Raw genomic sequence first — 12,390 nt, 5'->3', positions numbered from 1 at the left:
TTTATGAAATGTGCTTTAATCACAAAGTTACGAAAAATAAGCAAAAAAGTGTTCAGTATCATAAGAAGTCATTGTAAAATCTGGTATAAAATGAATAAAATGCTAAAGAAGAACACTTGGTATATGTTGCATCTGTCCTTTAAGTTGCAATTGCCCAGAAAGACAACATTCTTGCACCATTTAATTGTATACAGGTATCTATGTCTATAAGAGAATAGCCCAAAGGAAGGACTTGGCTAACAATTCCATGATCGGGTTGTTGTAGGTTTTTCGGGCTGTATGGTCATGTTATAGAAGCATTCTCTCCTGAGGTTTCACCTGCATCTATGGCAGGCATCCTCAGAGGTTGTGAGGTCTGTTGGAAACTAGAATGAACTGAACCACTTAAACTGGGCTTTACAAGCCAATAGATACTCCACCACAGACATTAGAAGAGTTGCAAGACCAAGAACAAACCACGAGAGTAAAGACAAAGATCCACTCAAAGGAAAAGTGTTCTTGCCACACATCAAGGGGATCACTGACCGCTTTGGGAAGCAGATGAAGAAACACAACATACAAACTATCTACAGACCCACCAAGAAAATTCAACAAATGCTACATTCAGCAAAGGACAAGAGGGGTCCTCTCACCTCTGCAGGTGTCTACTGTATACTATGCAGCTGTGGACAAGTCTACATAGGGATCGTCAAACACAGTGCCCAAACACAAATCAAAGAACATGAAAGGCACGGCAGACTACTTCAACCAGAGAAGTCAGCCATAGCAGAGCACCTGTTGAACCAACCTGGACACAGCATATTATTTGAGAACACAGAAATGCTGGACCACTCTAACAACTAGTATGTCAGGCTACACAGAGAAGCTATTGAAATCCACAAGCAGGTGGACAATTCCAACAGAAAGGAAGAAACCATGAAAATGAACAAAATCTGACTACCAGTATTTAAAAAAAAACTCTAAAAATATAACAGTAAATAAAAAACAAAACCCAAACACAAGGGAACTCCAGAGAAGAAACAATTAGGAACAGCTAATCATCTCTCAACAAAGAATTCCCCCAGGCAGTAACAAGCGCCACCTAAAAACTCTCAGGCCATCAAATGCTAATCATGGTGGCCAATTGAAACATTCACACCTAACTCCAACAGACAAGAGTTTTTTCTCCCATCCTGGACTTTCCACAGATACATAAACCCAATTTTCCAAAACAGACCTTACAACCTCTGAGGATGCCTGCCATAGATGCAGGCGAAATGTCAGGAGAGAATACTTCTATAACATGGCCGTATAGCCCGAAAAACCTACAAAACCCAGGGACTCTGGCCATGAAAGTCTTCAACAATACAATTCCATGATCCAAAGCCAGAGGGGGGAAAATAGTTATTTTAGGGCCAGATTCCACAGTGAAGAAATAAATCTACAGATATCCATTTATATATCTGTCTGCAGAATTGCTGCAAGCGTGATGGTGATGATATGCTTTATAGTATCTTGTTAACATGTTTAATAGTATTCAGTAATTGCCTTGTGGACCACATCTTGGAAAATCTATTTTGAGACCTTATGACCTGGACAGAGTGCTTGGGTTCTGTTCATTCAATTGTGTACGCTTTTTATTGTTGCTGATCTTGACTGATTAAAGCCAGTAGGGTCTGATCTGAGGACTTTGATCAAGGAAACCATAAACACTTCCCTGAGGATGAGAAGTCATTAATCTCCCTAAAATGTGCAGTAGTTTTATAGCTTCTGAAGGAGTCAGTTTAAGACCATGACTCAGGGCTGTTACAAATTTAGAGCAGTGGCCATTTTCCTGTTTTGCTATAATATGATGAGTGGATCGTTATATGCAATCTTAACACTTTGGAATGACATTAACAATTTTGACCCATTTCAGTTGGGTTTTAGAAGTGATTTTGGTGAAGAAACTACATTTCTGCTTGGAAATGCGACATTCAGTTCAATGCATTCAGTTAAATTGGTTTGCCAACTTTTCGTGTTTTCTTTGATCCATTCAATTCATTTCTTCCAGGTTGAGCAACCCTTTTCCAGAAATCCAAAATTTTTCAAAATCTGGAATTGCCTACATGATTGCCTGAGATAGTTGCACCTTTGTCTTCTGATGTTCAAAGTACACAAACTTTATTTCACCTAGATAATTATCTCATTATGTCCCAAGCATTTGCATAAAGCATACTCAACCTGCTTTGGCCTTTCCCTGTGAACATGAAACCTGGGAACTTAACCCAGAGCAATCTTTTAAATACACGCATACACACACATTTTCAAATTTAGTTTAGAGAAAAAAATTACCACAACACTGTAAGTGCCCAGAAATCTACTTCCATTTTTGAGAAATTGATATTACATAGGATACGTTACCTCTCCAAGATGGCTATTTCCTAGTCTCCTTTTTTAAACCAATAAAAGGGAGCCTATGTAATTTGGATGGCCTCAAAATGGTCTTGGGAGACTCATGCAGACACAAAACTATATTTTACCCACTCCTACAATAATTGAAATGGGAGCTTGGGAATATATATATATATATATATATATATTTGCATTCTTAACTCCCCAAATCTCCCAGCCCATTTAGCAAATGAGAGTTTTATTTCTGAAAGGTACTATCTCCAAACTGACCTCTTTCAGACTTTGCTCATTGGAAAAATGCACAAACCCCGATAAAGCAACAATAATTTTTGTTGCCACTTTCTACATTTTTTTTAACTTTGTGATCTCCTTTTTTCCTCAGAGGCAACCAGAACGTGGCACAGTATTCTAAATGTAATCAAACCACAGACTGATATTATGGCAGTATGATAATATCCACCCCCTTCCAAGCTAGTTCTAATTCATAATATTTTTCCCAGTGATGCAGGATACTGAGCTCATACTTTCTTCTAACTTTTGCTTCTGTGTTAAAGATATTATCAATGCTCCTATGGTTCTGCTTAACTTGGTTCATTATTGATCCAATTTGAAAAGATTTGCTTAGAAGCTCTTAACTGATTGAGTTTCCACCGTATTGAATATCTCATCTGCTGCTTTAGTCTCCATGATTCATAACATTTATAAATATCCCATGGCAGATTGGGTTTTTTACCAGTTGTTTTGTGAGGAAGTTTGTGAAATTCTCTTTTTTAAGTCATTGCATATCATGCTATTTGTCATTGCATATCATGCTATTTGTCACTATTTGTCACTATTTGTCACTAGCTACATTTTAACATACCCTGAAATAATGTTAAATGCTTTCTCACCAAGACCTGTTCTAAAATGTATGAACTATAAACTTTAATCATATAGTTGATGTTATCTAGAAGTTAAAGTAAAGGTAAAGTTTTCCCCTGACATTAAGTCTTGTCGTGTCCAACTCTGGGGGGTGGTGGCCATCTCCATTTCTAAGCCGAAGAGCCGGTGTTGTCCATAGACACCTCCAAGGTCTTGTGACTGGCATGACTGCATGGAGCACCGTTAGCTTCCTGCAGAAGTGCTCCTACTCACATTTGCATATTTTTGAACTGCTAAGTTGTAAGAAGCTGGGGCTAACAGTGGGAGCTCACCCCACTCTCTGGATTCGAATTGCTGACCTTTCAGTCAGCAAGTTCAGCAGCTCAGCAGTTTAACCCACTGCACCACCAGGGGGCTCTACCTACGAGTTAAAGGGACAAAAATCTTGGATGTCTTTTGGATCCTTTTGCCTTTTAATTGTGTTATGTTGGATGTTTGAAGATGATATTTTAAAAGTTCAATTCACTGTTTGTTAGAAGATGGAAAATGGCATATGTAAACTTTTGACATGATTCCAGCCGTACTTCCTTGATTTTAGTAAACCATTTCTGAACTGAATGGTTGATGAAAATGAAGTTTGCATCTTTTATGGTAGAACAGTGAGACTGAAGCCCACGCAAACATCTCATTCATCTCTGCAATCATCATTGATGTCGCCTGTTTTGACACATTAGAAACTAGGTCAATGTGACGCAACATGGATCTTCATTTTTCACAGCAGTCAGATAGTCGGAGCTATCAAAGACAAAGGAAACCCTTTCAAGAGTGTAGACTTTTAAAATCATGGTTCTCTTTCTTTACTGTCTCCAAAGTGAATTGTTAAAGCATATGGTCTGTAGACAACTCTATTTCTTAATTCTAGAAATCTGAGAACAATTTATGCATGGGTTGTTGTAGGTTTTTCTGGGCTATATGGCCATGTTCTGGAGGCAATTTTTCTCCTGACGTTTTGCCTGCATCTATGCAGGCGAAACGTCAGGAGAAAAATTGCCTCCAGAACATGGCCATATAGCCCAGAAAAACCTACAACAACTCAGTGATTCCGGCCATGAAAGCCTTCGACAATTTATGCATGGTTTACCTTATTATGGAGAAGTGTGCCTGGTAACATAGCATCACAAGTCTCAACAATTTCATTGGAGTCACAGTAGTGCAAAGGGTTAAACCCTTGTGCTAGCTCAACTGCTGATCTGAAGGCTGGCAGTTCGAATCCGCAAGATGGTGTGAGTTCCTGTCTGTTAACTCCAGCTTCCCATGTAGGAACATGAGAGAAAGCTCCCACAGGATGGTAATACATCCAGGCGGCCCCTTGACAATGTCTTTGCAGGCATCCAATTCTCTCACACCAGAAGCAACTTACAGTTTCTCAAATAACTTCTGACATGATAAAAAATTCATTTCTACTCCAAAAATGTTAAAAGTTGAGGACCACGTTTCTCTGAGAGTTGCGCTAAAGATTCCAGCCAGAGTTAGGGACATTTCAATTGCCTTCAATTTCATTGACAGAAGAAAAGAGGTCTTAAGTCTCCCATTGAAATCAGTACTTAACTTCTGACTGTTTTGCTATTGATAGTTTATGAAGTGTCATAATTAACTCACTCAAATTGCTATCCTGGTCTCATAATTAGGATGTCTCTGTTTATCTAAACACCAGACTTTTGGTGCAGACATCTTGCCTCAGTAGCAAAGATTCATCGAACATATCATTTTCTAGATGTTGTAAGGAAGGGGTTAAATCTGCCACCAAATAAAATGTAAAGAACGTTCCTAGACTACTATTAGATTAAACTGCCACCAATATGTTTAGAGACGTTGGTTTTAAAGTCTCTATTTATCCCTATTTGCGTTGTGAGGTAACATTGGTAGAGTGGAATGCACCGAATATAAAATCAATGGAGGAGGCAGGTTTGAAATAACAAAGAGAACAAGTTTATTATTAACAAAGCGTAATTGTTGCAATATTGAGATGTTGAACTTGGCACATGCTTGTTGGTTACAATATGGCTTGGCTGTGATACAATCAGGCTTTAGATGTTACAATTCTTATAACTCCTTCTACAGTGAAGTGCTTTATTATTTCAGTGTTCCTAATTGTGAACATTCACACTGTTTGTCCTATACAGGATCAAACCACTGATCCCCAGTCTTCCACTACTGGCGATCCCAAAACCCTCTCTGTTAGATTCTTTTTACTCAAGCAATCTAACGAGGTTTCCCTTCAGCTACCTTGCTGAAGAAATATTCACAATCACTAAAACCAACTGAATCTATAAAGCTTCCCACCACAGAGCCCTAACCGGCTCTGCTCTTCTTCTCAGGGTCTCTTCCTCCTGACTGAAGCTTAACTGCCACTTTCAAACCTTTTTCTCCTTAAGCTCCGCCCACCTCCTCTTCGGCCTTGTCACCATGGCAACCTATCTCTCACAGCTAGGCCTTGGCAATAAATGTAATACATAAATACAGATTCAAACACATTATAGATAACACTTTATAATAAACATTATAAATACAGTTTAAACACATTATAAATAACACTTTATAATAAACACATCTCTACAGTTGTTAATGAGATGTGGTACAATTTCCTCTGTAAACAATACTTACTACTCACCATGGGTTTATTCCTTCCATCTTGATTTATGTCTGTACTGCTTCTGGCTAGAGGGCATCACGCCATAATTCATACGATGAATAGATATTTGTTGAGCATCATCGGTGTGCAAGACACTGATATAAACGATTATATGGAGTACTATTTGGATCATGTGAACCTAATCATGTGATTTAATTGATGTTTTAATGATATTTTTAATGGGTTTGGCGTTAACATTTTTGTTTATTTACCAGCGTATTAATATATATGGCATTGAATTGTCGCCTTTGTAAGGCCATCCTGAGCCCCCTTCGGGATTGAGGGCAGGATATAAATGGGGTAAATAAATAAATAAACCAGAAATGTACTGTCGAAGGTTTTCATGGCTGGAATCACTGGTTTGTTGTAGGTTTTTCGGGTTATATGGCCATGTTCTAGAAGCATTCTCTCCTGACATTTTGCCTGAATCTATAGCAAGCATCCTCAGAGGTCACAAACTCTGAGGATGCTTGCCATAGATGCAGGTGAAATGTCAGGAGAGAATGCTTCTAGAACATGGTCATATAGCCCGAAAAACCTAAAACAAACCAGAAATGTTTGGTACCCAGAGAGTTTCACAAAAAACAACGATTTGGTTAGAAGATGTCAAGTCTTTAGTTGGTTCAAATGTAGAAAGTCAACATTGCTATATTTGGAGGGGCTCTCCAAATCTCAAGAATTTATAAGTCAACTTCATATTATATCTCCAGTTCCTTCCTTTAGCCTTATAGCCATTTGGAAGCTTTTACTACAAGGATGGAGAACCTGGAACCAACCAGATTTCCTTAGGCTCCAACTGCTATCATCTTTGACTACTGGATATGCTAATTGGGGACTGTTGGAACTTAGTGTCCAGCAGTATGTGGAATTCTGCCAGTTCCACATTCTAACTTACAGGACAAAAAAATGCCCCATTAGATGCGACACCTCTCAATGCGCAAAACAACTCCTCCTGGCAAACAAAACACACAATAGCATATCCACACTCTCTTTCAGACTACAGCTCCAGGCATCCCCTAGACCAGGCCCTTTAGGAGAGGAGAATGATCCAAATGCACTGCTTCTAAGGTGCAAGCATTCTCCTCCTTGGATTTCTTTAGGAGAATCCCAATTTCCAATTTCCTATTCCTGGACTGCAACTCCCAGCAATCCTGCAGTTAAGAGATAGATAGATTAGATAGAGATAGATAGATAGATAGATAGATAGATAGGTAGGTAGAATGATCAGGAGGACTGCTGGGGATTACAGTGCAAGAATAGGTAGAGAAGGAAGAAAGGGGAGAAAGGAGAAGGGAAAGAAAAGGGGGGGGGGAAGGAAGGAAGGAAAGAATGAAAGAAAAAAGGAAGGAAGGAAAGCGGGAGGGAAGGAAGGAGAGAAGGAAAGAAAGAAGGAGAGAAAGAGGGAAGGAAGGTTGGCCACAACAATGTGTGGCAGGTACAGCTACTTATTTATAAATGCTGTTATTGGTACTAGCATATTGTTGTGCATTCTGATTCTGATACTTAATTTGGGAAAGTGTGGCACCATCCTTCTTCCTGGCACAATGTGACTTCCATGCAAGAGAAGGAAATTTTCAGCAAAAGGAAAGGGTTAGGGGTGATTTTGAGTGAAAAGGAAGGCAGAAAACAGTAGTAATGGTTTAATGGTTATTTGCCATCTGTAAGTGGTCATCCTAGATTGTCATAATGAATTATAAAACTCTTTTCTCTAGAGGAAGCCTGATAAAAGTGCAACCTTGTTTGCTGTTATTCATAAATTCCCCCACTGTGCTTACTGCACTTGCATTTTAACCTCAATAATATGAATGTTCTGGGACACATTGCTACCAGAAATTCTTCACTGTTTCTATGAGTAGGTCTTTTTTGCAGCTTTCTGCTTAGGCAGGTGATTCTTACTTAGATGAAAACATTGAAAGCGTTGTCTTTTGAAGCTACATGGTGTGGGTTATTCAAAGGAGTTTTACAAAACACATCAACCCTGCCACCAGGGAGAATACCATTGCCTCAGCAGTCACCAAATAATTAATGTAAGTTTTTTAAGTGACTGAAAGTACACTTAGTAACTGTGATACAAAGTATGTTTTTGCAACAGTAATTGCAACCCATTCAGGAATTGAGCACGAATGAGGGGTAGCAGGTGGTATGTGGCTATGATGCGCTGGCTGCTTTAATGTTTGTCAGTGATAGGTTTTATTATTGAAGTCAGCCCGAAAGCCAGCCCTTCGAGCACAGTTCCCAGATGGCTTAGAAAGATGTTGTTTTATCTCCTGTCCTTTTTCTGGCCCTGTAAAGTAGTTCAACCCAGCTATTGGCCCGTGTTTCCTCAACAATTGCTTTTCTTCAGCATGATACTGGGAAAAAATCAGGTTAAGGACATGGTTTGTTTAATACACAATGGCCCTTAAGTGGTAATTCTTTAAATAAAATTGAGCTTTCTTTTAATTATGTGGAATTGGTTAAAGATGTCACCATCCTTCAAAGAGACTTATTGAGATCTGTTGCTTTCAATGCCCTTTGTTTGACTACATCTAGAATCAGCCTCTATTGCTGTAGAGCCGTGGTTCCCAACCTGTGGTCCGTGGACCACCAGTGGTCCGCAAGAATGAAAATATGGTCCGCTGTCTCATCATTACTACATTATTGCCTGGAAGCCACATGGCAACGAGAGCAGTTGTTCTTGCGAAACCCTCTTAAAGTGCTGAGGCAACAGGGATGTTGAGAGGGCTGACTACCCACAAAAGATTACCACTATCACATCAGCCCTAGATTATTAATATAGTTTTCTGTGGGCGAGCAAATGGCGACTACTGCATGGCATATATTCTGTATCAGAAACTAGAGCTGATGCGGTCTATCCAATGCAATTTTCTGAATCAGCACCCAAAATAATAAACAAAAAACTAAATTTGAGGTTGACAAAAAAAATCTAAGTGAGGATTCTTCGGTTTTTCAGATTATCCCAACTCCCATAATCCTTTGTCAGTGAGCATGTTTGCTCATGGGAGATGAAATGCAAACCAAGTTGAGGGAGAAATGGCTCCCATCTCTGTAGTGGAGAGTTCAACATGGTTTTAAATGTTTTTATTTTTGTTGAGTATAGGAGTAAAGAGTGGGCATTATACTAAAGAACCTAAGGCGAGTTTTCCCCACACTTCTTGCCTCCGTGCAGCTAAATCTCTCAAGATATTAATTCAACTGTTTATCACAGAATATTCTCTTCCTGGACACATCTTTGTCTGGGCCGATCAACCAAGTATCTTATTTTTTTGAGACAAGTTTCATCACTGCAGGTAATCCTGTTGCTCAACCTTTTTACATTTCAAAAATCTGTATGCCCAAATGTTTTCAAGGTCTCCAAATAATTGGATAGATATTTGTCCCTTTGGGGATTTTGTGTGTCTTTGGTTAAGTACAATTGAACACAGCCTAAACAACCATTTCCAGCCTGTTCAGCCTTTACTGCCAAGCACCGTGATGAAAAACCATATGTCCTATGTTTAGCTCCAAATGAGAGATTGCACAAGAACTGTGCCCTTCAGATTTCAGTGCGAGCTAAAGAAACATTTATGTAGGGAGAAAAATAAATTTCATGCAAGAGGGAACAGAAAACAAGAGATTATTGTGGTTTCAGTGAATTTTATAACCTTTGCAAGTTAGTTCGATGAGGTTGCAAAGCTATTCTAAAGGCATGAGCCACATTTTCCTGTAATTTACATGCTTGAGGTTTTGTGCTTTAGTGATGGTTCAAATAAACACAACTATTTATTTGTGGCATTCTAATTTTGTAGAGAGAATGTTAGAAAGAGAGTAGGAGCAGGGTGGACAGAACTGAAAGTGGGCAGTGTCTGTAATATTTGTGTAGAAGGGGAAATTGTAGCCAGTTATTGTTTGTCATGAAAGATGCAGTGCTAAAACCTCTCTTATAATCTACTGAAAGATGCAGGAACTCATTCTCTTTTACATCTGATCAAAACCCCACTGTTATATCAGCTCCACTGGCTGCCGGTTTGCTACCAAGCACAATTCAAAGTGCTGGCTTTAGCCTATAAAGCCCAAACAGTTCTGGCCCAGCTTACCTGTCCAAACATATCTCCCTCTATGAACCAGTTTGGGAGACCCTCCTCTCAGTCCCACCTCCTTCACAGGCGATACTGGTAAGGATGAGGGACAGGGCCTTCTTAGTCGTGGCCCCTCGGCTCTGGAACACCCTCCCCAGAAATATTCAATCAGCCTCCTCCCTCCTGGCTTTCATAAAGAAAGTCAAGTCTTGGCTGTGGAATCAGGCATTTGGGGAGTAGCATAACCCACAGTGCAATATACATCTATGAAATTGACATAAACAAAGCAGCTTGGATGACGATTGTGGGATTAAATGCTATGTTTAAACAGTTTTTAATTGCATTTATATTTATATTTTATTTTAATCAGGAGAAAGTAAAATCAAATAAAAATATAAATACAATTAAAAACTGTTAAAACATAGCAATGAATCCCACAATGATCATCCAGGCTTAAAGAGACTCCCTCCTGGGCACCCAGAAGACTGGGCGCCCAGTCGTACTCTGGCACCACAAGATGCAGAGCTAACCTTAAGAAATGGGGCTACAAAGTGGAGTCCATGAGATATGAGTGTGGAGAACAACAAGCCATGGACAACTTAGTACAATGCAGTCTGAGCCCTGCTACATGCACAATGGAGGACCTTCTCACAGTGACACCAGAGGCACCCCAAGTGGCCAGCTTCTGGTCAAAGAACATTTAATATAATGCAAAGTTTAAATTTGTTTGTGTTTTTAAATACATTATAACTTTACCCTCTATTCGCTTCTGACACAATAAATAAACAAATTTTATTTTAATGCTTATTGTGGTTTGAATTTGTATATTTTGTATTGTAATGTGGCATTGAATTATTGCTAGATCTGGAAGCTGTTCTGAGTCCCCTTCAGGGTGAGATAGAGCAGGGTAGAAATATAGTAAGTAAATAAATAAATACCAGCCTCAGTAATTGATAAGTTGCAAACAGAGATGCCAACAGCTGAACCCTTCCTAGACGTTGTTCTCTTAGACCTGCAAAGTTATCTCTATTGCATGGGTTTGGTAAATGGGGAGTGGGCTTGTCATTACTTAGGGTGCATCTATACAGTTAAATTAATGCACTTTGATGCCATTTTAATGGCTGTGACTCAATTCAATAGAATTACAGAAGTCGTCATTTAACAAGGTTTTTAGTCTTTTCTTCCAAAGAGTGCTGGTGTCTCGCCAATATGCATCTCCCTATATTCCACAGCATTGAGTAATGTCAGTTAAAGTGGTGTCAGATTGCATTAATTCTACAATATACAGGAAGCAAATGCATTGTATGTAAAGTGTGTCAAGAAATCTGACTTTTAAAGGAGCTCTCCGAGGTGCTGATCCTTGTTTAGGGATTACACACTTGGAAAGAACATTTAAAGTTTAGACCGAACCCTAAAATCAGTTCACCATCCCGCAGATTTGGGGATGAGGAAAGCCCTTTGAGTGCCTTAGTAGGGGGAAGCTTCCCTTTGCTTGGCAAGCTACAAACCTAACCCCCTCTCCTGATAATGAGCAAAGACTTCCATCATGCTCTCTCCCCTTTGCTAGTTTTCCTTACAAATTATCATTTGTCTTCTTTCAGCAATTGTATATGATTGGACTTCCCTCTCCAATTCTTCCTTTTCCTTTCCTCCTTTATTCTTTATGGTTGCTTATATGTCTTTTCATTATTCTGTAAACAGAAGACCTCAAAGTACTTCCCATGCTTACATAATCCTTGGGTGAAAATCTCTTTCGGAAGTGTGGGATCACCTTACTTGATTATCAGTGAACTGTTCCTTGCCAGGTATTATATAGAGGGCAAGTGTTACTATTAATACTTAACCTTTGTCAGCACAGTGAGAGCTTGGCTTAATAACACAACTTTTTGCTCTGTCACTCTGCCCATTTGCTTACTGACATACTCTTTTCTGCTCCCCTCCCCTCCTTCTCCTTCTTCCATTCTTGAAAACTTAGCTGAAGAAGTGGAGAGACTGGCTGCAATGCGTTCGGACTCGCTGGTTCCCGGGACGCACACCCCTCCGATTCGAAGGAGAAGTAAGTTTGCCACTCTAGGACGAATTTTCAAGCCCTGGAAATGGAGAAAGAAGAAGAGCGAGAAGTTCAAGCACACATCAGCAGGTAAGATTATAACCCTATTATGGGTATACCATGTTTTTAATACCCTATTATGGGTATACCATGTTTTTAGACTGTGAAACCAGAATTTGGCAGAGATTAAGGAGTGAAGATACACAGCCTCTCTGTTTCACATTGCATTTTTTTTCCCTGCAGTCCCAGTTCAGTGCTGAAGTTTCAAATGAAAGCACAGATAATTCCCCAGCTGTGTTGCCCCTAAAGTATTGAAAACTGAAGTAGATTCTTATGATACCGTATATACTCAAGTA

At 39.4% G+C, this 12,390-nt stretch overlaps 1 protein-coding gene across 7 annotated transcripts in view; it reads left to right on the top strand.

Annotated features, from left to right (window-relative positions):
• The window catches only part of PHACTR1 (phosphatase and actin regulator 1), a 320,720-nt gene that overhangs the window by 194,981 nt on the left and 113,349 nt on the right, over nt 1-12,390 (top strand). For all 7 annotated transcript variants that reach the window (XM_060774824.2, XM_060774827.2, XM_060774826.2 and 4 more), the window contains one exon: nt 11,960-12,124. In XM_060774824.2, coding sequence (XP_060630807.2) covers nt 11,960-12,124 — 165 coding nt within the window. The remainder of the gene's footprint in view (nt 1-11,959; nt 12,125-12,390) is intronic.

Source organism: Anolis sagrei, chromosome 4 (assembly GCF_037176765.1).
Source record: "Anolis sagrei isolate rAnoSag1 chromosome 4, rAnoSag1.mat, whole genome shotgun sequence".
Taxonomy (NCBI): domain Eukaryota; kingdom Metazoa; phylum Chordata; class Lepidosauria; order Squamata; family Dactyloidae; genus Anolis; species Anolis sagrei.
Note: the sequence above shows the minus strand (reverse complement) of the source record. Positions and strands in the feature narration are given on the sequence as shown.